General features: G+C 38.6%; 1 protein-coding gene across 7 annotated transcripts in view; it reads left to right on the plus strand.

The window, feature by feature from the left end:
- The window catches only part of MACROD2 (mono-ADP ribosylhydrolase 2), a 2,107,194-nt gene that overhangs the window by 68,901 nt on the left and 2,011,455 nt on the right, over positions 1-26,838 (plus strand). For all 7 annotated transcript variants that reach the window (XM_054542042.2, XM_054542043.2, XM_054542044.2 and 4 more), the window contains exon 3: positions 21,852-21,959. In XM_054542042.2, coding sequence (XP_054398017.2) covers positions 21,852-21,959 — 108 coding nt within the window. The remainder of the gene's footprint in view (positions 1-21,851; positions 21,960-26,838) is intronic.

The raw sequence follows: 26,838 nt of genomic DNA on the forward strand, positions 1-26,838 counted from the left end.
ACTCTGCGGCCCAGGCTGGAGTGCAGTGGCATGATCTTGGCTCACTGCAGCCTTGACCTCCCAGGCTCAGGTGATCCTCTCACCTCAGCTACCTGAGTAGCTGAAACTAAGTTGTGTACCACCACACCCGACTAATTTTTGTATATTTTGTGGAGACGGGATTTCATCATGTTGGTCAGGCTGGTCTCAAACTCCTGGGCTTAAGTGATCTTCCCACCTCGGCCTCCCAAAGTCTTGGAATTATAAGCAAGAGCCACAGAGCCTGTCCTGTCCGAAGCATTTTGAGTAAGGGATACTCAACCTGTAATTAATACATAAAATAGGCATTTCATTCCTTCTGTTGTTTCACTGTGATATTTGAAACTGCTGGCCAACTTTCTCCTCTGTGGGCTTCTGCTGGTTTCTCTTCTGTCCCTCTAAGTATTTGTTCACTGTGTCCTTTTCATGTTCTTTTCCTTTGCCCTTCCTGTAAAGGTTGGTGTTCTCCAGTGTTCTGTCTTTGGTCCATTTTCATTTACATGTGTACCTATATTGATCTCACCCAGGTCCACTACCACATGATGGTGTCTCCTAAATCTGCATCTCTAGCCTGAAAACCTTTGTTTTGAGCATCAAGACCTGTACATGTAATGCCTCCCTACCTGAGTACTCTGCAGGAAATTAATATTTAACATATCCAAGACTGACTTAATTATCTTCTTTCCCAAGCTGGCTCTCGCACCTGCATTACCTCTCATAGCCTCCTAGATCAGAAACCAAGACGTCAACCTCAGCAATTTCTTGTCCTCCCTCTTCCAGTGAGACCTCAACACTTTATTAAATATGCCTCTTGAGTATTATTGCTGACATTTTCATTTTTCTATCTCCGTTGCCGCAGTCTTAGTTCAGGCGAAGATTATTTTAAGAGCTTCCTCAGAGCTCTGTGTTTCCATTTAGGTTCCCTTTCAATCCTACTTATTGGTTAAATGGGTCAATGATTTTCTTCTACTGGTATTTGGTGGGCAGCAGCTGTAGTTTTAAATTGCATGATATCTGGCCCAGTGCTGAGTGCAATTCAGCTGTTAATACGATAATAAATGAAGAACATTTGTGAATAAAGACAAGATTAGTAATGAAGTAATTATTACCATAATATTCAAATAAATCTGGAAGAAAATTAGAAACTACTTTCACATCGGTAGGGAAAAAGTACTAGAGCTAAAGAAAATGGTTTTGGTATTTTACTGTTTAACTTTACATACAATCTGAATCACAGAACCAAAGACATTTGTTGCAGAGATTAGCGTTATTTAAGGAAATCAAGAACAAATAGTTCCTGAACTCAGTGTGTCAGTTCAACCTCTGCACCTTTGAATTTGGCTGGACTCCTGTGGGTCCTACCAAGGCTGCACATAACAGAAAGCTATAGACTGCCATTCCTGTTCTGGCCAGTTAACTTAAATTCCTTGTGTGTGGACATCTGACACACCTGTTTCATTCTCCCTCTTGGTGTTAGGACTCCTTGCATCTGATCTCTGGTGATCCTTCACACTCTCTCTCACAATTTCTTTGACTGTTGTATAACTCTGCAGTCCTTAACTATATTTGCTCACCTAATTTTTTAGTGTTTTCTGAGCTTCAAGTAAGAAGCTTTCTTCTTTATTTCATGCTTCTTGGTTGAGTCATCTCTGGCTTATCTGGCAGGAGAAAGGAGTATTTGGGCATAATCAGTGTTTTTACAAAGTGTGTATAGAGTATTGTGCTGGCTGGTATATATGGCAGAAAGAAGTGATTCTGTCTCAACTCTCAGATTAGTAATAATTCTCCTCCTTCTGCCAGTTGACGTTTATTGTGCTTTTACTATGTCTAGGGCACTTTCTCACATGCTTTACTGTGTCTTAATCCATTTAATTCTCACAACAATGCTGTGAGAGAGGTAATATCCCCATAAGTGGGGAAACTGAGGCCTAGAAGGGTTATATTTGACCAGTACCACAGAGCTAGTAAGTGACAGAGTTGAGATTCAAATCTAGGCATAATGTTTCCAGAATCTGTTGCCTCCGTTTTTTACTGACTCTTGGAAGAGGGGTTAATATGGTACATGCATAGCTATAACACAAACAGAGATGCTCTTTTAAATAACATTAAGTTACAAGACAACATGCAAAATATGTGAGTCATCATTGTGGAGGGAAAGGAATACTGGACTGCCATCAACTAGTTCTGTGACCTTGGGCGAGCAACATAACCTCTCAGTACTTTAGTTTCATTATCCATAGAGTTCAAAGGTCTTTTGCAAAAGTTCTGTGGATTACATTTTGTTTCTTTTTACTAATTTAGGCTTTGTTTCCTTGTTGTGTTCAGATTTAGGTATCTACTGCAGATTAAATTACATCTTTTGAAAATTTTGATTTTCCACTTAGGTTATACCAGTGAGTTAGTTATAGCTTTGTATGTGATACTGTAAATAACTCCATTATTTGTGCTTTGTTATGTGAATTTGGGCTCGTATAGAACAAACCAGGTCCTCTTAAGCATAAACACATTCTGTAATCAGTCAATCAATTCTATATTTATCGGGCATTTACTATATATCTTATTCTCTGCTAGACCCTGTAAAATCTTGGTATGTTAGTCAATATATTAGCTTTGGTTCTGCACTCAAGAATTCTTACAGAAATGTTTACTGTTTGGTATTTTGATACATAGTCTTGAAAGTCTGTCCATTTTTGTGAAATGGCAAAATATCAAAATGACAACATTTTAAAACATTTTATTTTGTGTCAGAGACAAACACTGATTTCAAAAATTTCAAAATTTTACCCAAGACCCACAGTAAGAAACATATTATGACCTATAAATGTGTGTCTAATGTACATGTAACTGAGACAAAATTTTCATGAAACAATTATTTACTATTACTACATGTGACTCACTGTAATACTTTAGTTCTAGTCTATACTATTTTGTGCAAATGTTCATTGCAGTCTATCAAGTTAACCTCACAGGTTCTAAAGCTCTTAACAGGCTGAAAATCCTACACTTGACTGATAAAGCAAAATTATGAATGCTGCTGTTTTACTGATTTATTTTTTTTTTTGAGACAGAGTCTTGCTCTGTCACCAGGCTGGAGAGCAGTGGTGCCGTCTTGGCTCTCTGCAAGCTCTGCCTCCTGGGTTCATACCATTCTCCTGCCTCAGCCTCCCGAGTAGCTGGGACTGCAGGCGCACGCCACCACGTCTGGCTAAGTTTTTGTATTTGTGGTAGAGACGGGGTTTCACCGTGTTAGCCAGGATGGTCTCGATCTCTTGACCTCGTGATCCGCCCGTCTCGGCCTCCCAAAGTGCTGGGATTACAGGCGTGAGCCACTGCACCTGGCCTGATTTTTTAGTGTTTTTTTTTTTTTTTTTTTTTTTTTTTTTATTGAGACAGAGTCTCGCTCTGTTGCCAGGCTGAGGTGCAGCAGTGCTATCTCGGCTCACTGCAACCTCTGCCTCCCTGGTTCAAGCGATTCTTCTGCCTCAGCCTCCCTAGTAGCTGGGACTACTGGTGTGCGCCACCACGCCCAGGTAGTTTTTGTATTTTTAGTAGAGATGGGGTTTCACATGTTGGCCAGGATGGTCTTGATCTCTTGACCTCATGATCTGCCCGCCTGGGCCTCCCAAAGTGCTGGGATTACAGGCATGAGCCACTGCACTTGGCATAAAAAAGTTTGTTTTTTGAATGAGCACTGATTTCTCTTTTTATAAATGAGGATTTCATACATTTTACTAAAAGGGCAGAAATGTGCTTCTCCTTTTCTTTGAAGTATAACCTTTTGAACTTTATTTTTACACAAGATTACTTGAAGAATTAGGTTGCATTATTATATAAGCTTTAGACTGAGTCATACTGTGTATTCATATCACAATTTTTTAACTAAATTGTTTTTTAGCAGATTATAGCAGTAGGATAAAATGCACATTTTTAATCCCTGAGCTCCCATCCCAAACAGCTTCACACATAGTCTCATTAAAATTAAAAAATCCTGGGAGAGTGAAGTGTGTCCTTATTTAAAGAACTTCTGGATCTATTTTTACCCTTGTGAGGCTGATTCTTATGAGGCAGTTTTGCACAGTGACTCAGCACATGGGTTCTAGAATGAGACTTCTAGTGTTCAAATCTTAGCTCTGTCATGTTAGACCATGGGCAAGCTAGTTGATTGATCTCTCTGTGTCTCAGTTTTCTTGAGTTACCTCAAGAGGGTGGTTGTAACCATTCAAAATATTAACATAGATAAACAGGACATATAGATCTATAAAACTCGACTTTATTTTAGGAAAGGGCAGAATTAGGATGTCTGCAGATGGCTCCATTGTTCGTTCTTAAAGATATAATGCTAAACTCTCTCATGCGCATGATATTTCTCTTGAGTTCTCGCCCTTCCAATTCAACAGCTCACTTATTTAATTGGTCTAAGACTTAATTCCCCTGCCTCTCTTCCTAGCTCCAACTTTTCACGAAGCTTCCTTGGATAAAAATCTTAGCAACAGATTATCCTCTCACACCCCCCACGCCCCCTGCACTCCACAGTTTCTGAGATTCCAAACTAATCCTGGCAGGGAAAATCAAGGAAACCTTCATATAAGGATCTCATATTTGAGTGTAAGCTCACCTGAGCAGGAGGGCATTCCAGGCATGATAAGCTTGCTAAGTAATACAGGAAACACAAAGTTCAGCCAGAATACGAACTTCTCATTCTAGTGGAATGATGATAAAACATACACAGATAACTTCAATACTGTGAAGGATATGATAAATGTCATGAGGATGACCCAAAGTGCTTTGGGATTCAGAGAGTGAGAAGTAACATTCATAGGAAGTTTTATGAAAGTAGAGACATCCAGGCTGTTTTAAAGGATCATTAAGAGTACCAGAGGGCTTTAGGGTGGGATGAGGATGACCAGGCAAAGGGCATTCTAAAGTCACAGGGGAAGGAAATAGAGCATGTATTGAGGAAAAGTAAGAATTCACCCATGATGAGAAATATGGAGAGTACCACAGATTGGGGAATAGGGGCTGATAAGATTGGAACTATCCAGGTTTTAACCAAGTGATGAAAAGCCTTACATGATGGGCTGTTTGGGATCCATTAAAGAACTCACAAGTTAATAGCTTTTGCTTGAATTCTGCCCAAAGATAGATTTTTTAACTTGACCAGTACGATTTGCTTTTAAATGGCTTTTTTTTTTTTTTTTTTTGAGATGGCGTCTGGGTCTGTTGCCCAGGCTGGAGTACAGTGGCGCGATCTTGGCTCACTGCCACCTCTGCTGCCTGGGTTCAAGCGATTCTCCTGCCTCAGCCTCCCGAGTAGCTGGGATTACAGGCCCCCACCACCGTGCTCAACTAACTTTGTATTTTTAGTAGAAACAGGTTTCACCATGTTAACCAGGCTGGTCTCAAACTCCTGACTTCAAGTGATCAGCCTGCCTTGGCCTCCCAAAGTGCTGGGATTACTGGCATGAGCCACTGTGCCTGGCCATTAAAGTTCATTTTAAATTTTTATTTAAATTTTAGTATTTAAAAATCAGGGGATTTTACATTAAAACTTAGATTTCCTTTTTTTTCCTGTAAAACAGGGCGATCTGGAAGTACAAGGCCCACAGCCCTACATGTCATGTGAGTAGAGGCAACATCCTTTGGATAGGGCATTGTTTGCTTTCAGATTTACAACACAGTATATTTGTATATATTTATACCAGGCTGGTCTCACTCAGTTATGTTGCCTGTCTGTCTCCTATAGGCATTTGGATATTAGATTTCTGTAATAGAGAAATGTATTAGAAGTCGAAAATAGTTACTGAAATGGCATTAAAAAAACAGCCAGTATGAACCAAGTTTCCATCAAATCAAAATATGTCCCAAATAAATATTTGCACATCAAGCAAAACTGCAATCAAAACAAATATTGGGATCTAGTATGCAGAAAATTCAGGAACTCAGAATGTGCTTAGTAAATGGGGCCAAAAAGATCCCCAAAGAATGTCACTTCCCTGTGTCTATGCTCCTATTTACTGCTCTTCCAGTGACTTTGGGCTTTTCCATGTGATTTACTTTGACCAATGGGACTGCAGCAAACATGACCCAACCAGAGGCTTGAAGATTGCTTGCACGTTGGTGTCTGTGGTCGCTTATCATGCAAAGCCCTGGCTGGTATATTGGAGAATGAGAAGCCACGTGAAGCAGAGACAGACCATGCCAGCTGAGGCCCCTAGACCAGCCTGACTACTGCCAGCCAGATGTGAGTGGGGCCATTTAGAACCATATAGCCTTAGTCACCCCACCAGCTGACCGTAGAACTGCCTGGTTAACCACAAGCTAATGAGCAATATAAAGGATGTTGTTTTAAGCCACTAAGTTTTGGAAGGGATTTTTGCATAGCAAAAGCTTAGGAGGAAGCTTTGAAGATGTAGCCCAAAAATGAAGTTATAAACCTCCAGCACACCAGCTACTATGAATTAGCCTATGAGAGAGAATCTTCCAGTATAACATCTATAATACCTAAGAGAACTGAACTATATATTTGAGAATAAATGGATATGCTGGAGTATGGGGGGGGGGGGTGTGTGTGTGTGTAATCTAGAACAATGATCAGATAGGAGATGAAGGTGTGGAGATTGACTGGCTGGTTTCAAGAAATGATCTCAGAAACAGCTTAACCCCTGGGATTCCTCTAGTTCCCTGATTGCATATCCATAAAACCTCTTACTGAACCCAAAATTATTTTTGATCATCTTGATAATACATTTATTATAATTTCATTTTTACATTAATTTCTATAGATATTTGTGGGGTTTTCTTGGCATGGTATCCTACTAATTATTTGGTTTTTCTTTTGGGGAGAGGGAATGTTGATTTAAATCTGTATCCACATGGCTGGATTAAGACTAAACTGACTTTTCAGGCATCCTCAAAAGGGAAGAGGTTCACTGACAGCATGCCCCTTCTGATATCATTAGACAACTTACTGGTACCCTTGGTGGCTTCTCTGAATCCTGTCTATGGGTGCCAAAATACAGGGATTTCAATATGGAGGAAAATAAGAATTTGGAGTATTCCCAGGCATTTTGTGTGAATATCTCCCAGCATCTTATTCTTTTAAGTGTGACGGCTAAGGGATCATCAGGACCTACTGATGATCTTCCAAAGATCATCAAATCTGGCTAAATATTCAAAGCTTCCTCCTACAGTTAGCTTTTGCTGGGCAAAAAACCCTTCCAAAACATAGTAGCTTAAAACAACCTCCTTTATATTGCTCAGTACCTAGTGATGATCCCTTAGCTGTTTATCGATGATCTTCAGGGAGTTTGACAGTCCCATAGGGAAAGTGATGAAACAATTTTAAAACGATATTTAAGAAGTTTGAAATGTAAAATATACTTATGATTTTAATGAAAATTCTGTTATATCCTCAAATGGTAATTATTATCTTAAAAGTTATGCTTTTATAATAAGGACAGTATTGGGCATTTCATCTTGTGTTTTGTTTTTCTTTTTGAGACAGAGTCTTGCTCTGTCGTCCAGGCCGGAGTGCAGTGGCGGGATCTCAGCTCACTGCAAGCTCCGCCTCCCGGGTGCATGCCATTCTCCTGCCTCGGCCTCCCGAGTAGCTGGGACTACAGGCACCTACCACCACGCCCGGCTAATTTTTTGTATTTTTAGTAGAGACAGGGTTTCACCATGTTAGCCAGGATGGTCTCCATTTCCTGACTTCGTGAACCACCCACCTCGGCCTCCCAAAGTGCTGGGATTACAGGTGTGAGCCACCGCGCCTGGCCCGACCATTTCATCTTGATTAAAATTGAGTTAACAGAGTTTATTTCTCCTCGTCTACCTCATATCGTTAGTGAATTATATCTTTTGTTAAATTTGCTTTTCTTGTTACAACAGGATTACATGATATCCCTGCCTCATAAAATGAATCAGTCTATCTCTAATGTGGCTTATTGATGCCTAAAATAGAGGTGAAATAGTAACATAATGCCAGAACTCAGAATAAGGTCATAGGCCAGGCGTGGTGGCTTACACCTGTAATCCCAGCACTTTCGGAGGCCAAGGTGGAAGGATTGCTTGAGGCCAGGAGTTCAAAATCAGCCTGGGCAACTTAGTGAAACTTTGTCTCTACAAAACAGTTTAAAAAAATCAGAATAAGGTCATAAATATAAATACTAAACAGAATCTCAGTGTAAACAAAGTAGTATATGTGTTGGGATATGAATCTGTGAGTTTGATGATTTTTTATAAACAAGCAAAGGAGAAAACATAAATAGAAGATACATGATTAATATCTGCAAATTTGATTTTCTGTTATTTTGTAGTACTTGGTGTGTTGTATGTTATGAAATTTTGTCAAATAGTAGCAGAAACTACTGAGACCTTTGTATTGTTTTCAAAGTATCATAACTACTCTGGAAAACCAGTTATGTTTTTTTCCTCTAGGGCAAAAGCAAGTAATGCTTTTTCTTGGTCTGTGTGTGTATGGGGTGTAGTGGGACAGGGATGAAATTGCTGCATTTTGCCACTAAAGGAAGAGATAGGATTTAAACAGACAGTTCATTCACAGATGGACTCTTTGAAATAAAAATGGTATATGAGAGCCTGCATAGCATGTTGATTAAGATCATGGGCTGCCTGGGTTCAAATCCCAGCCTTCTTACCTGCATAGCATGTTGATTAAGATCATGGGCTGCCTGGGTTCAAATCCCAGCCTTCTTACTAGCTGTGTGTACTTGGTCAAACTACTTCATTTCTGTACGCCTCAGCTTCCTTTTACTTATTGAGGGAATAGTAGTAATGTGTACTATATACATATGTTTGTTATGAGAATTATAGGAGTTAATATTTGTAAGCATTGGAAGAGCATGTAGATTGGCTGGGCGCAGTGGCTCACATCTGTAATCCCAGCACTTTGGGAGGCCAAGGTGGGCGGATCACGAGGTCAGAAGATCGAGACCATCCTGGCTAACATTGTGAAACTCTGTCTCTACTAAAAATACAAAAAATTAGCCAGGTGTGGTGGCGGACACCTGTAGTCCCATCTACTCGGGAGGCTGAGGCAGGAGAATGGTGTGCACCCAGGAGGCAGAGCTTGCAGTGAGCTGAGATTGCACCACTGCACTCCAGCCTGGGCGACAGAGTGAGACTCCGTCTAGAAAAAAAAAAAAAAAAAAAAAAGCATATAGATCATGGTAAATACTATACAAATATTAAGAACATGCATTAGAACTAAATAAAAATGTCTATGAGAGGGAAATGTTTTTTATAAAGATGAGATTACATGGCCGGGCATGGTGGCTCACGCCTGTAATCTTAGAACTTTGAGAGGCCAAGGCAGGTGGATCACCTGAGGTCAAGAGTTTGAGACTAGCATGACTAACATGGTGAAACCCCATCTCTACTAAAAATACAAAAATTAGCCAGGCATGGTGGCACATGCCTGTAATCCCAGCTACTTGGGAGGCTGAGGCAGGAGAATCGCTTGACCCCAGGAGGTGGAGGTTGCAGTGAGCCAAGATCATGTCATTGCACTCCAGCCTGGTGACAGAGTGAGACTCCATCTCAAAAAAAAAAAAAAAAAAAAAAAAGATGAAATTATCATTCACTCAAATATAAAATGAGCACTTATCAACACATTTAACTTTGGTTGAAAGGAGAATTTAAAGAACCATACATATATAGGCAATAAAGAATACTGAAATGAATTTACAAGTAATGTAAAATAAATGAAAATAAATATAAATTGTCCTCAAGATAATATTCAGTTGTATTCCAGGGAATATAATTCATGTGCATTTATATGGACAATAGTTCACATTATTATCCATTTTCTGCAGCTTACAGAGTTTTAAAATAGCTCAAAGACAGTGAAAGGTAGAGATCACCGTGATAGGTAAGCTATACAGGACACCCACTAATTTCTTGGAGTGAGCTCGTATGGAAAGTTTTTCACATTTTCTCCGACATGTATTATAAACAATTATAAATGTAATCTATTATAAACAATTATAAAACCAGTGCAAACTTAATAATAAATATTACCCTCAGAGGAGGAAGTAGAAGGGACATACTTTTTCCCCAAATATGACTTTTTGAATAGCATATGATATTGACAAAGACTGTCTCTTTAACCAAACTTTAGTTAGGTCCCTCTGGACAAGCCCTTTTCTTGTCTAGACCCTGTCCTTGTCAGACCTTCTTTGTCCAGTTTGAGCAAGAATCTTGCTAAATCAGTTTAGAGAGAATCTCCTATCCCGAATATCTAACTTTTCGGTATCTGATCAAATTCCTGATCCCCCATCATCCCCCAGGCAACATATGATCATACTGGCCTACCTTCAGCAAGAATCCCATCTTACCCCTAATGTTTCCTCTTAGTAATTTTCCATCCATTGACCCCATCCTGCTCCTTGGCTATAAATTCCCACTTGTTCCTGCTGTATTTGAAACTGAGCTCAGTTCGATACTGAAGTCTCTTTTCCCCTATTGTAATAGTCCCTGAATAATGTTTTTACTGCTTTAACTGCTGTCCAGCTCTAGTTCCTTTAACAGTTAATGGTCCTGTGGTACGGGTAGGATTAGATTTATTACTGGATTCCTGGATCTCTCATCCAGGACCCGGTTGTATACCTTTGAAGCCTTTGTCTTCACTCCTGACTGATTGATCTGGGATCTGTTGATGAGTCTGACTCCTAAGCCATTGCCCTAGATGACAGTTCACTGAAGCATGGTAGGAACAGATATTCATACTTAAGATTCTGAGTTTACTGGTTGAAGTTGGGCTAGAGACCTATGATTTTTTTTGAAAGGTACTACTGGGCTGGTAGTCTTTCTTCATGGCTTTTGGTTCCAAGTGGGGATTCAAGTCCAGAATCCTGAGATGGAAATGGTTTCTCCTGGCACTCTGTGAGGTCTCCCTGTTCTGTTTGAACATGCTTCTCCCATGGGAACTTCTTAGTTGACTGAAACCCTCTTCTCAAGGCTCTGCTGACTACAGTAGTCTCCCCTGATCCTTAGTTTTGCTTTCCGCAGTTTCAATTACCAGTGGTCAACTGTTGTCTGAAAATATTAGGTAGAAAATTCCAGAAATAAATAATTTGTAAGCTTTAAATTTTGTGCCATTCTGAGTAGCTTTATGAACTCTTGTGCTATCTACTCCATCCTTCCTGGGAAGTGAATCATCCTTTTTCAATGTATCCAAATTGTAGATGCTATACAGCCATTAAGTCACTTTGTAGTCATCTCAGTTATCACATTCACTGTCTGTGTATTGCACTGCCTGTGTTCAAGTCACCTTTATTTTACAAAATAATGGCCCCAAAGCACAAGAGTAGTGATGGTGGCAATTTAGATATGCCAAAGAGAAGCCATAAAGTGCTTCTTTAAAGTAAAAAGGCGAAAGTTCTGTACTTAAAAAAAAATCGTATGTTGAGATTTACTATAAGAACAAATTTTCTATGCATGAAATTGTGAAAAAGGAAAAAGAAATTTGTGCTAGCTTTGCTGTCGCATCTCAATCTGCAAAATTACAGCCACTATGAATGACAAATGCTTAGTTACCATGGAAAAGACATTAAATTTGTGAGTGTGAGACATTAATAGAAATGTGTTCTGACTGACAACAGCCGGGTTTGATACTATCTGTGGTTTCAGGCATCCATGAGGGATCTTGGAACATATTCCCTGTGGATAGGAGGGACTACTGTATGTGCTCCTCTAACTCTGTTTACTTATTATTTGACAAGGATAATTTAGAACTTCATTGGCTTCTCTAGGAAACTTAAGATGTTTCCAAAGTGGCTCCTCTAAGACCTCTCCCTTCCCATTGCTTCTGCTCCTCCTTCTCCCCTTGCCATCTTTGATTTCCCCTTCAATTCTCTTGACTCTTTTGATGTTTCCCTTCAAAGCCTTACCTCTTTCATCATCCTTCTGTCCATATCTGCCAGACTTTTTCTTCCCTACTTCAGCTTCTCAGCTCCCTGTAGGCACTTGAGCTTTAAACACACTGTCCCTCGTTGAGGGTTTTCAAGGGTCTCAAGGATCCCCAAAAGCAACCACCTGAGGCTATAAAGGAAAAAACACTAATTGGAAACACTGAATATTTTATCCAGTCAGATGGGCTTTGGAGACATCCTTATAGCTGTTTGATGTCACCTCAGTTACTGCCTAAAATTTGGTCCACAGCCTCCATAAGATTACATGGGAAAATCTTTAAAATCTTCTCTATAAATATTATTAAAAAACATTAACTCTCATATAGAACAGGTAACCTAATTTGTTCCATTTATCAAAAATACAATTTTGACAAAAATGTAGACCAAAGATAAAACTATATTACTTTGTTTACTGGATTAATTGCTAAAATTTTAGAATAAAAGCTGTAAGATCTGTTTGTGGCTATCTGCATATATGTTTGTATATGTTTATGTATGTATGTTATATATATGTGATATTTTTCTACCTAAGGATAGTATTACCAACATAATTCATAAAATCTCATAAAGAAGCACTATTCAAATTATCTTAGAGATTAATGAACTCTTACATAAGCTAAATATTCCAAAAACTCCCAGAAATGTGGAAACTAACCCAAATGTGTTTTAAAGTTCATACAGGCTGGATGTGGTAGATCACACCTGTAATCCCAGCAGGCGGGAGGATCACTTGAACTCAGTAGTTCAAAATCAGCCTGGGCAACATGGTGAAACCCATCTCTACCAAAAAAAACCCCAAACACACACACGTAAAAAATAAAAAATTAGTCTGGCTTGGTAGCGCATGTCTATAGTCCCAGCTACTCAGGAAGCTGAGGTGGGAGGATTGCTTGAGTCCAGGAGTTGGAGGTTGCAGTGAGCTGAGATTTCACCACTGCACTCCAGCTTGGGTGACAGAGCGAGACCTTGCCCCCTCACCTTCCACCCCCCAAAAAAGTACATATAACTTTGCTAAGTCTTCAGTAAATAAGATTAATATTATTGGTTTAATAAAAATTGGTTTGTCTTAATGACTTTTCAGCATTAAGTATAATATGGGCATGTTTTTATTCTACTTAGGTTGCTGATCAGATAAACTTATGTCTACTAGATATTTAAGATTGTAAAAATTGTAAATTTCACCTAAGAACCAGTGTACAAGTAAACATGCACTAACATTGAATTGCTTTATAGCCATGACTTCTTGTGTATCAAGCATAGCAGTAAAACAAAAATCCATGTATTTAACTTTTTTAGGTTTTTGCTTTTATAATACTTTTCTAATATATGCATATGTTGTAGAAATCGTTAACAGGGAAATAACTTGAGATGTTGGCTAGCTTTGTTTAATGTTATAGTATGTCTGCCTGGAAATTGTTTTTAAAATCTTTTTAGTGATTTGCAACCTTAAACTTACTTTACATTACATTAATAGATATTCATTAAAATCTACATAATTTCTAAGAAATATAAATGACTGAAATACTAATACTAAACCTAAGTTTGAGTTTATATACTTTGGCTTTTTATTTTCATATGGCATAAAAAAACTAGATATAATTGGGCCCGTTAATAAAATGTTCTTCTGAAAGATTATACTATAAAGAAACAGATATCTCTAGGAATTGTAAGATGATATACTCATAAAACCTGCTAGTTTGCTATAGAATGCTAGTATGTGACACAGTTTTTACAGCTGTCTACTTCTTAAGTTTTCTTTGTAAAAGTGTATTGGTCGTTAAAATTACATTTAATACATGTAAGTTAAACTACTAAAAATAATAAGTATAAGGAGAAACAACTCTGTATGCAAAGTATGTGAGGAATGAAGGACTTTTTTTGCTGTTGATAAGGGAAAAAGAGTGTAATTTTGTGTTAAAATAAGATTACTGTTATTCCAGAATGAGAAAGAGGAAAAATGTAGGACGAAATCTGAATGGATATGGGAAGCTGTAGGTTTGCAGAAAGGGAATTCTTTATGTTTTCAAGCTGGCTTTGATTAAATTGATTTCTATATAAAGTTTTTTTTTTTAATAACAGCAGCCCAATAGTGTGCTGATATAAAACTAGAACTTGGTTTTATTTCTGTTAAAGCAACAAAGTTTTCTTGGAATATTGGTCTGTTCTTAGTAAGAGATTGTGAAAGGTTTTTCTTTCTTTCTTTTTTTTTCTTTTTTGAGACGGAGTTTCACTCTTGTTTCCCAGGCTAGAGTGCAATGGTGCAATCTTGGCTCACTGCAACCTCCGCCTCCTGGGTTCAAGCGATTCTCCTGCCTCAGCCTCCCGAGTAGCTGGGATTACAGGCATGTGCCACCACACCCGGCTAATTTTGTATTTTTAGTAGAGACGGGGTTTCTCCGTGTTGGTCAGGCTAGTCTTGAACTCTCGACTTCAGGTGATCCGCCTGCCTTGGCCTCCCAAAGTGCTGGGATTACAGGTGTGAGCCATCATGCCCGGCCGCCTCTTTACCTTTTAAGTAATCTGCCTAGGGAACAAAAATTCTGTGCCTTATCAAAATAATTTATTGTGCTTTGTGTTTTCTATGTCATCTCCTTTTAAGAGAACTTAACTATTGTTTCATAGTGATCTATGAGCCTGTTTAATCAGCATTCAAATCTTTTGACGTTTTTGACAGTTTTCCAAAATCAAATTCTAAATGAATTCTTTTTTTGTTTGTTTGTTTGAGATGAAGTCTCAGTCTTATCCCCCAGGCTGGAGTACAATGGCGCGATCTTGGCTCACTGCAACCTCCGTCTCCCAGGTTCAAGCGATTCTCCTGACTGAGCCTCCCGAGTACCTGGGATTACAGGCGCCTACCACCACGCCCAGCTAATTTTTGTATTTTTAGTAGAGACGGGGTTTCACCATGTTGGCCAGGCTGGTCTTGAACTCCTGACGTCAGGTGATCCGCCTGCCTCGGCCTCCTAAAGTACTGGGATTACAGGCGTGAGCCACCGTGCCCAGCCCTAATGAAGTATTAATCTTGGACTGACCTTGAGATTTCCCATGGGTCCCCTGGAAAATGTCAAAGGATTTGTTCTTTCACCTAGTAAAAATTTTGTTTGTTTGATAAATTATGTGGGAAACATTGTCAAGTAAAAAGTGATGCTTAAGCTTTTCTAGGTTATATTTGTATGGGTAAATATTAATAATAAAACATTCCAGGAATTATGTGAATTTCATAGACATTTGCCAATACCCTCATTGTCCATCATATGTCCTGGTATATACTGTTATCATCATAATGCCAACTATTATTTAAATATTTAAATATTGCGTGTCACAAAAATAACCAAATTCCCTCACCAGTTTTATCATTTTTATAATGAACAGATGTTTAACCACAGACATTTTAAGTCTTTTATTATCCACAGATAGTTTTTCTTTTACTCTGATTCTTCCTGAAAGCTCCCGTAATCAGCTTATAAGCCAGAATGCTTCATTTTCAACAAAACTGATTGTCTCAGAGACCTATGGAAAGGACTATGCCAGGTACTCTGGGGTATAGCCTTCTAATGGCATTGCTTAGATACTTGTAGACCATACCATTGGAATGAGTATGGATTTCTGCAGCTAGTAGAGAAGCTGACGGGTTCATAAAACTGCTAACCCAGGAGAAAGCAGAAGATTCAATTACATGGGGTCGAATAAACTAATAAACAAGATAATTTTTATGGTTATTGTTGTGGAATATTTCTCATTCTTTAATGTCTTATTTAAGGAGCTTTTTTTTCTGTTTTCTCATGCTTTCTATAACTCATGACAATTTAGTAGGTTATGCTTTTGTAAAAAGAGATGAAACATATTTTCTTCCAACCTGATCCCTCCAGAATTCAGAAACACTTATTGAGTATTCTTATTCTCAATGCCAATACAATTATTTGGATAAGTTCAATAAGATTCTGTCTTCCTTGTAACAGGGCATACTTGGAAAAATCAGTTTATAACCAAGGCTTTGACTGGAATGTCATATTGGAGAATGATGCATTGAATCAGATACGTCCAGACAGTTGTAAGGCACAGACTTTATGGAGGCAATGCTTACAAAGTCCTCTTGGGAAAACTGGCCTGGTACCTGGCTTATTGGGCAGGGGTTCCCAATCCCTAGGTCTCAGACCGGGCCATACAGCAAGAGTTGAGCAGCAGGTGAGCCAGCATCTTCCCTACCCCCAGTCCGTGGAAAAATTGTCATCCACAAAACCGGTCCATGGAACCAAAGTTGGGGACTGCTGTTATAGGGTTCCCAGGCTTACAGGTGGGTAAGGAAGGTCACTTCCTGGCAGGTCCAGGAAGCTTAGGATATTTTGGGAACCTCACAAGAGAGGAATTCACTGAAATCTATAGTTCTTATAGGAAAAATATGGTAGTGCTTGGCTTGACTTTTAATCTTCAAGAGGCTTTTAGAAGTCTAATCTGAAGGCCAGGCAGGGTGTCTCACGCCTGTAATCCCAGCTCTTTGGGAGGCCGAGGCGGGTGGATCACGAGTCAGAAGATCGAGACCATCCTGGCTAATATGGTGAAACCCCATCTCGACTAAAAATACAAAAAATTAGCCAGGTGTGGTGGTGGGTGCCTGTAGTCCCAGCTACTCGGGAGGCTGAGGCAGGAGAATGGCATGAACCTGGGAGGCAGAGCTTGCAGTGAGCCGAGATCGTGCCACTGCACTCCAGCGTGGGCGACAGAGTGAGACCCCTGTCTCAAAAAAAAAAAAAATTCTAATCTGAGATTCCTCATAAAAAATTCCAGTAAAACAAACTCAAAAAGGCCTAAGTGGTCATTTTTGCTGCAATTAGGTAAATAACCAGGCCAAATCTAATGAGACCAGACTTATTTTGTAAACAAGAGTTAAAAAAGGAAGTGAGTGGAGAGAAAATTTATGCTTAAATGGAAAACTGTAGTGTACCCTTGTGGGTTATTAAATTCTAGTCCTGTTCATTTTTTTTTTCTAGCTTTCCGTTGTCAACCTATAAACTGGACTGGATCCTGCCATCTTATACATTTTCTCAATTCTTCTAGTTTCCTCTGATAGCCTACTACAGGTTTCCAAACTAACATTTCTAATTTTTCCCCACCTTCCTCACTTGGCATCACTGAGAACTAAAACTGTCCTTTTCCCAAAGCCCAAGAAGCTGAAACTGTACCCCCTGGTATAAGCTGAAGAAATCACCACACCTTTTCATGTATGGGTAACTTCATGAGAATCTCTTCTTTCCTTGAACAGTAAGAGGGACTGACGAAGACTGTCTTCTTAAGCAAACTTTAGTCAGGTTTCTCTAAGCCTTTTTCTTGTCTGGGCCCCATTCTTGCAATACCTGCATAGCCCAGTTTCAGCAAGAATCTTGCTAAGTTAGGAGAAAATCTCTTACCCTTGATATCAGATCACCCTTGATACTTGGTCAAATTGCTCATCCCCCACCAGGCAATATGTGATCACCCTGGCTTGCCTTCAGCAAGAATACTGTTAAGGCTCTATAACCAGAATCCCCCTATGTTTCCTCTTACTTATTTTCCATCCACTCACCTCCATCCTGCTCCTTGGCTGTAAATCCCTGCTTGTTATTGCTGTATTTGCAATTGATCCCAGTTCTATACTGAGTCTCTTCCTTTATTGTAATAGTTTCTGAATAAAATCTGTTTTTACTGCTTTAATCACTTCCAGTTCTGGTTTTCTTTGACATTATCAGAAGTATACAATATGGAAGAGCAATTACTGTCATGTGTTTACACTGACAGATATTTCAACTTGCAATTGTATAAAACCAGTGATATACAAGCTGAGTTGGTGCTTTGTGTACATAGAGAATGTCCATGAGGGAGATATACTTGGCAACTTTTTGTCTTATTTATTACTGAAAACCTAGGGTATGGAAAAAGATACATTGAGATCTGTGTGTGAAAAGAAAGGCAAGGCATTGCTATGCAAATAAAAGAGGTGGCCTCTAACTGGTCATTTATATTGTTGTATTTGCAAAGAATAGTTGGTGGTCAAAAATACTCCATTAGGTTTTGATTTATTGTTGAAGGAAATACTGCTAATTATTAGTCCTATCAAGCTGTAGCCTTTAAGTATGTACATATCTTTTTGGTATGCTATGTGAGGAATTGGGCTGTAAGTATAATCTGACTGTTGAGGAAGAAAGAGCCTCATGTTAGTTTTTAAAATGAGAGACAATGCAAATATTCCCTCATAATGCTGATAACTTGAGTAAAGACCATTTTGAGTAACTTACTTGAGCACCATTATCACAGCAGTATATTTATTCAATACGTTGAATTGCTTGAACCTTCACTTCAGTCTCAAAATATTCCATTTCAAAAATTTGCAGATGACAGATTAGAGTTTCTTTTGAAACAACTGAATGGTGGTATAAAAATGGTTTAAACTTCAATGTTTTCCCATACCTTCCTTTTTTCTTTCTTGCTTTTTTTTTTTTGAGATGTAGTCTCCATCTGTCGCCCAGGCTGGAGTGCAATGGCGCGATCTCAGCTCACTGCAACCTCCGCCTCCCGGGTTCCAGTGATTCTCCTGCCTCAGCCTCCCAAGTAGCTAGGACTACAGGCGTGTGCCACCATGCCCTGCTAATTTTTTGTATTTTTTTTTTTTTAGTAGAGATGGAGTTTCACCATGTTAGCTAGGATGGTCTCGATCTCCTGACCTCATGATCCACCCGCCTCAGCCTCCCAAAGTGTTGGGATTACAGGCATGAGCCACCGCTCCTGGCCCTCCCATACCTTTCTTTCATAATTTCTTTGCTTTTGAGAAAGAAACACATGACTTATTGTCTCATATGTTTAAAAATTCTATCACTACAAATGTGAGTTACTTACATAATGCTTCATGAGAAAATGAAATAATACTTTTTAGAGCTAAAAGCAGTTAAAGAATGATTAGAAAATCTATTTACTCTGTCTCCTATGTTGAAATGGTCTATCTTTCTGCATTCATTTATTATAAGTCTGTCAATTTAATGCCTGTGATAGAGTTCTGAAACATCTTCAGTGATGAATCTTTATAATTTCTAGGTTCACAATAGTCTAAATATCCATTTGTCTCTGACAAAGCCACCAAATGTTTATTGTCATTTAACAATCATTAATGGAGAATCAAGAGTTTATAATTTGGGTAATCACAATAGAAACTAGTTGCATGTGGAAATCAAGGACTTGTGACTCAGAGTCCTTGTCATTGGGTCAGGTGTTGACAATTTGATAACAGCACAAACAAAATATAGTCTCTTTCACTGATAAGCAATAGTAATAAATATGATATTTTATTTAAAATAAAATATTTTGAAAAAGTATCTTAGTATTGTGGTCCATGAATGCTGAATATGGATGCTGAAATAATATTTGTCACCTTTGTTAAAAAAAAAAAGGTAGTTTTGGCCAGGCGTGGTGGCTCGCGCCTGTAATCCCAGCACTTTGGGAGGCTGAGGCGGGTGGATCACCTGAGGTCAGGAGTTCAAGACCAGCCTGGCCAACATGGTGAAACCCCATCTCTACTAAAAATAGCTGGGCGTGGTGCTGGGTGCCTTTAATCCCAGCTACTTGGGAGGCTGAGGCACGAGAATCACTTGAACCTGGGAGATGGAGGTTGCAGTGAGCTGAGACTGTGCCATTGCACTCCAGCCTGGGCAACAAGAATGAAACTCCGTCTCAAAAAAAAAAAAAGACTGTGTTTGTTGATCACTTACTATGAGGCAAACATTCTAAGTGTAATGAACTCACAGTAGTTTACAAACTGATGCATGGTGAGAATAATTTATCCAAACTCACCCAGCCATTAACTGGCAGAATTAGGATTTTAACAGAGTCAGTCTGGTAGTAAAGTCTGCTCTTTCCCACTATCTGGCAGAGATAAATAGTACTGTAGGAGTCCCTGAGAGGTCAACTCAAGTATAAGTATTTTATATTTTGAGGTTTCCTAAAGTTTTTCTCTACTTCATTAACATACAAGTTGCCCACATTATTCTCCTTCTCATTATTACTACAACCAGTGAGTATTTTGATAGAATACTTCTGGGAGAGGCCCAGGCGCGGTGGCTCACGCTTGTAATCCCAGCACTTTGGGAGGCCGAGGCGGGCAGATCACGAGGTCAGGAGATTGAGACCACGGTGAAACCCCGTCTCTACTAAAAATACAAAAAACTAGCCGGGCCTAGTGGCGGGCGCCTGTAGTCCCAGCTATTCGGAGAGGCTGAGGCAGGAGAATGTTGTGAACCCAGGAGGCGGAGCTTGCAGTGAGCCGAGATGGCGCCACTGCACTCCAGCCTGGGCGTCAGAGCGAGACTCCGTCTCAAAAAAAAAAAAAAAAAGAATACTTCTGGGAGAGAAGCAGTTACTAAGAAGGGAATGCTTTATAGACAGAGAAAGGATCATTTTTATGGTCATAGATTATTTTCTAGTCTTGGCCAAATTTTTTTTTGTGGGGGGACTATTGTGGTCCAAAGACAATTTAGGTGACTCATAACCTATCACCTCTAATCCCCCAGATGTCTCAAAATTGCATGCTCATGAGAGATCTCAGTGAGTGAATAGCAGTGTCTCCTCTCATTAAAAATTTGCGCATATCATAAATACTTTTAAAAATGAGAGTATCTCAGTGAGTGAATAGCAGTATCTCCTTGTATGAAAGATTTACACATATCATACTTTAAGAAGTCTGAGTTTAATATAAATTCAAAAATATAAATCAGCTTTCCTGTAAGTATATTAAAAACCTTTTTATGAATAGCAGTTCAAAATATTTTAAAACATTTATTTTGCACAGCTTTGTTTACTAGATTTATCTTATTGCTATTCGTTAAAAATAAATGGAAATTCAAGTTTATACTCTTGCTCTAAATCATTTTAAAAAATATCAGATTTCAGAAAGTAACGTTTTTGGCTTGTTTTAGATATACCTACTTGCTGGCTGTTGTGTTGGGGTAGAGCTTTCTTTTTAAAATCTAGTAGCGCCCTCTAGAGCAAAAGGTAAAATACAATTTGATAAGAAAGGAGCAGTTTCACAAATTCAAATATTCTCCTTGAAATTTCCTATCCGGAGTAATAGTTTGTTACTTGGAAGTACCAAAGAGCTGGCCAGGCATGATGGCTCATACCTGTAATCCCAGCACTTTGGGAGGCCGAGGCGGGCAGATCACTTGGGGTCAGTTCAAGACCAGCCTGGCCAACACTGCAAAAACCCGTCTCTACTAAAAATATAAAAATTAGATGGGCATGGCATGGTGGTTCATGCCTGTAATTCCAGCTACTTGGTTGGGGGGTGGGGGGGAGGTGGGCGGGGCTGAGGCAGGAGAATCTATTGAACCCGGAAGACAGGGGTTGCAGTGAGCCGAGATCACGCCACTGCAGCACCCCAGCCTGGGCGATAGAGTGAGATTCCGTCTCAAAAAAAAAAAAAAAAAAAAAAAAAAGAAGTAGAAAAGAGCTGAACCTAAATTTTTTTTGCTCAAATATATATATATATATATTCTTATCTAGGATGCCTTTTAGGTAAGTTCTTCTTACCTAAGATTAAAGATTAATACATCTTTTTCTTACCTCCTTGTGAATGTAATGGTACATAATTTTATTTTAGAATGGATATTTTAATAAAATTACCCATAAGTATTGAATTTCTTGTTGACCAATATAACATGCTAAAATTTTATTGTATGTCCATTTTGTATGTGATAGTGTTTGTTTTGAGAATTACAAAATAGAGAATAAACCACACCCCTTGAAGTTACGCTCTTATTTCCACTTGTTTTTTGTAGTAGAGCATGACACATATTGGGTCTTGTAGTAGTCTTGAGTAAAAAATGATCTCGCTTATATTAATTAATAATATTGTTATTGATATATATCCATTTTCTATTACAGAAGAAAATACTCAGGAAACATCCCAGGTGAAGAAAAGTTTGACTGAAAAAGTTTCTCTCTATAGAGGTGACATCACATTGCTAGAGGTAGATGCTATAGTCAATGCCGGTGAGTAGTTGATTTTCCTGTGATGTGTTTGTTATATAAGTATTATTTCAAAATTTTTTTATAAATAAGAATGTAAGTGTTTTAGAAAAACTGCTTTCTGATGTAGAAATGTCTAATCTATTTCTCTTCTTGATTAAAAACATTGGAGATCTATTTTTTTGTGTGTTCTGCAATTAATGTGCATCTACAGTACCCTCTATAGTGAAAGGCGCTAGGTTGAGATTAGGATACTGCACCACTGGAGAAGTGACAGATTGTTGCAGAAAGTTCTTCAGAAAGAACTTTAGCAAGTATATTATATGTTACTTTCATAGGTTGAATTAATAGTTGGCCAACATAAATACAAGCTCATCAAGCTTTTTTCTTCTTTTGAATAGGTTGTCAGGCGATGATTGAACTGTGTAAGACAAAAGTGAAAATACAAAGAAATTATTTCAGTGATTTCAAAACTTTAGTTGCTTGGGTTCCAGTTTTCATTTTCATTATGAAATACTTAATTTTAACCAGCATATTTTAATTATTTTTAATAATTAGTTGTCTAGTTAATTTTCCTATTTCAACATTGGGAAAAATTTTACAGATGTTATATTATGTGGCTATATATCAAAAAAGATATAATAGCTGTGATTCTATAAAAATATTGTGAATGAGAGGATACTTAATGATTTTATTTTGTGTTTTGTAAAGTTAGGCTGTTTGAAGTTTGCAAGTGTCAATTAAAAACAAATCTGGACTTAGGTAAGGAGAGGCTTTATCTAAATAGACTATTACAATTAAAGGAGGAGGATGATTCCAACAGGGGGAGGCAGAATATTGTGTTATCGGGAATGTTTTTCCTGAGGTCAGCTGGTTCCGGGGAAAGGCTGTTAAGGAGGGTTTACTCACATTCCATTGCTTCAGGGTGGACCAAAGTTCAGGGGTTTTGAGGAAGGAGAGGAGCCTGACTAAAGTTTGGTCAGGTCGTTTGTGGGCATTGACCAACCAGAATGGTAAATGGGGACAAAGAGTTTGGCTAACATGTATGAGACAGAGAATGGGAATTTGGAAAGTCTGTTTCTGGCCTTGTCATTGGTTGCAAGGTGGTCATCTGTCAGTTTTATCTAGTAAACTTTCCCAGAACACAAAAGGGTAGGGGTAATTTCTTGACTGTGGCTCTTTCCAAGAATACAGAGTTCAGGTGAGGTTCAGTGTTATCTCCAGGTTTCCTGTGGTGATAATAAATTCACACAGGATAGTAGGAAAATGCATTGGCAGGTGAACAGAAGGGTCTAATGGAGAACTGAAACATTGTTCAAGGATATTGTACAGCTCTGGCAATTTAGCAGAAAGTTCAGAATACCGGTCAGCTTGTTGTTCCCTTAGAATTGGGTATCAGTTACAGCTGGGTGTGGTGGCTCATGCCTGTAAGCCCAGCACTTTGGGAGGTCGAATTGGGTAGATCACTTGAAGGTAGGAATTTGAGACCAGCCTGGCCAACATGGTGAATCTCATCTCTACCAAAAAATACAAAAATTAGCCGGGTATGATGGCGAGCGCCTGTAGTCCCAGCTACTCGGGAGGCTGAGGCAGGAGAATCGCTTGAACCTGGGAGGTGGAGGTTGCAGTGAGCAGAGATCATACCACTGCACTCCAGCCTGGATGACAGAATTGAGACCCTGTCTCAAAAAAAAAAAAAAAAAAAGGATTGGATGTCAGTTGCTTTGTACCATAGCTGCTTTGCCGTAATCAAGGCTCAGTTTGCTCCTTTTCTTCTTCTGATGCTTCTGCACTTCCTTTCTCCTTTGCTGCTTCTGCTGCCTGTCTAAAATGTAACAGTCTTCTTGAGAGAGGAGGCTGGGTCATTTAATTGCCACCCAATATGACTCACTCCTTCATCCTCAGGTTACCTCATAGGGTACAGGTCTCTCTTATATGTAGTATCTATGGATTGCTCATTTGTGGCCCTGGGTATCAAGATGCTTTCTCTGTCCCATGGAGCCTCTGGGGGAAGACAGGCCCTTAGAAAGGGTCTCAGGAAGTCCTCTCCTGTAGTTTTAATAAGATATCACTATAGCTAGTAATTTAATGTATATGCCCTAAATTCCATAAATATATGAGCTTTAATTTTAAAACATTTAAAAGATCGTATGTGTGTATATATGCATAAAAGATATATGTGTGTGTATATATACATAAGAGAGATATATATACATATAATCTTTTATATATACACACATATAAATAAAAGATATATATACACACATATGATCTTTTATATATACACACATATGTATATGTATACACATGATCTTTTAAATTTTTAAAAATTAAAGCTCTGCTGGGCGCGGTGGCTCATGCCTGCAATCCCAGCACTTCGGGAGGCCAAGGCAGGTGGATCATGAGGTCAAGAGATTGAGACCATCCTGGCCAACATGGTGAAACCCTGTCTCTACCAAAAATTCAAAAATTAGCTGGGCGTGGTGGCGTGTGCCTGTAAGTCCCAGCTACTCGGGAGGCTGAGGCAGGAGAATTGCTTGAACCCGGGAGGGTTCATGCCACTGCACTCCAGCCTGCCAACAGAGCGAGACTCCATCTAAAAAAAAAAAAAAAAAAAAAGTTAAAGCTCATATGTTTATAGAATTTAGGGCATATACATCAATATATATAGACACATAAAAGATATATATTTATACACACATATGATCTTTTAAATTTTTAAAAAATGTATATATGTACGTACATATGTATATAAATACACTATCAGCCTTCCTGTATGTTCTTGTAATTTCTAGCCATTACTCTTAGTTCTGTCCTGAGGAAGTACAATTGATCATATATACTTCCTTTTTAAATACTTGAAGATCACTCTCACAAGTTTTCTCCTTCTTGTTATTAAGATAACATTGAATTTGCCACGTTAGCACATACTTAATAACAGTAATTATGGTCTTTTTTGGATTTTGCTGTCTTCCCATGAAAGCCACACACTAGTGCCATTTTCTCTTTTTGTGTCAACTCCCCAAGCAATGTCATCTCCTTCTTAAAAATATTTAATACTGTGTATTTGTTAAATTGAATTATTTAATATGTGTAATTGAATTTGTAGATCTCTGACTAATAGGACATTCAGCATTGGAAACGACACAGTGAACCAATTGGCTCTGGTGTTTTTTATCTGATCAATTAATACAAATATTTTGGGAGTAATTATCGAAATAAATGGTGCAAAACAGAAGAACATCATTAACTACCTCATCACTATTTTGTTCTTTTAAATATTATTTTCTTGCTCTTGCCTAAATGTATAATTTTTCATAGCTGCTGCATAATATATAAGGGTATGATGAATTTATATGAAGACAGACAGCAACTTTTGCTTACTCCCAAAACGATTTGGTAATTTTAGCTCACCTCTCTGGTTGTGATGATTGTAATTTGGCCATGTTTTGCGTCTCACAAGGATAGTCTCATCAGGAAGATCCCAGGTAGATAGAAAAGGGATGCCAAGTGAATATACACTGTAATGGCTCTATTCACAGCTTTCTACTGTGCAGTTTGTTTGCCTGGTGTGGAAGGAGTGGAACAGCTGTTAACTTTTCAGGTGAACAAGACAACATGGCAGGAAACTATAGAGCTGCCTCTACTGAGAGGGGGAGTGAAAAACAGTACCCTTAGTCACTATGCCAAAGCAGCCCAGTTGTCACCTCCTATTAGACTTTTGAAGTTCTCATGACCATATTAGTACATTGGAACACCTGGTCTTAGTTGCTATGAATGAAATGATTTCATATTTTAAACTTATTTCTAATAAAGTGTTTTTTGAACTACCTTAACCTCTTTAAATGTGACCCAGGATGGACTTCTCATGTATTATATTCTTCTCTCTAGGAAATTATGCATATTTAGTATGTTTTAATAAAACAGGTTTTGCAGGCATTATAGTACACAGGGCGGTAGCACAAGTTTAGAGTTAGGTGGACCTGGGTTCAAAATTCGGGTTATCATAACCAAGGCCATTTTTTATTTAAACTTTTTATTTTGAAATAATGATAGAAAATACAAACATAACACAGAGTCCTAGGAACCCTGTGTAAACTTCTCCCAATGGTGGCTTTGTATATAGCTATAGTACAATATCAAAAGCAGATTTTAAAGAATAATTTATTTTAGATTCAGGGAGTGCTTGTATACCTGTTACATGGTATATTGCATAATGCTGAAGTTTGGGGTATGACTGATCCTGTCACCTAGCTAATGAGCATAGTACTCAATAGTTAGTTTTTCAACCCTTGCCCTTTCTTTTCCTTCCCCCTTATTAGTGTTGCCATTTTTATGTCCATGTTTATCCAATGTCAAAAACCGAAAATTGATATTGTTACATTACTGTTATCTAGACTACAGACTTTATTCAGTTTTAACAATTTTTAAACTTGCATTCATGTGAATGTGTGTATATGTGTGTGTAGTTCTTTGTAGTTTTATTTAATGCATAGATTCATGTGACCACCACCACAATCTACATACAGAACTATTCCATTATCATAAAAGAACTCCCTCATGCTGGCTGGGCGCGGTGGCTCACGCCTGTAATCCCAGTACTTTGGGAGGTTGAGGCAGGTGGATCACGAGGTCAGGAGTTCGAGACCAGTCTGGCCAAGATGGTGAAACCCTGTCTCTACTAAAAATACAAAAATTAGCTGGGCACGGTGGCAGGTGCCTGTAATCCCAGCTACTCTGGAGGCTGAGGCAGGAGAATCGCTTGAACCCGGGAGGTGGAGGTTGCAATGAGCCGAGATTGCACCATTGCACTCTAGCCTGGGCAACAGAGCAAGACTCCGTCTCAAAAAAAAAAGAACCCCCTCATGCTGTATTTATATCCTTTGTATTTATATCCACCCAT

Source organism: Pongo abelii, chromosome 21 (genome assembly GCF_028885655.2).
Source record: "Pongo abelii isolate AG06213 chromosome 21, NHGRI_mPonAbe1-v2.0_pri, whole genome shotgun sequence".
In the NCBI taxonomy this organism is placed as follows: Eukaryota; Metazoa; Chordata; class Mammalia; order Primates; family Hominidae; genus Pongo; species Pongo abelii.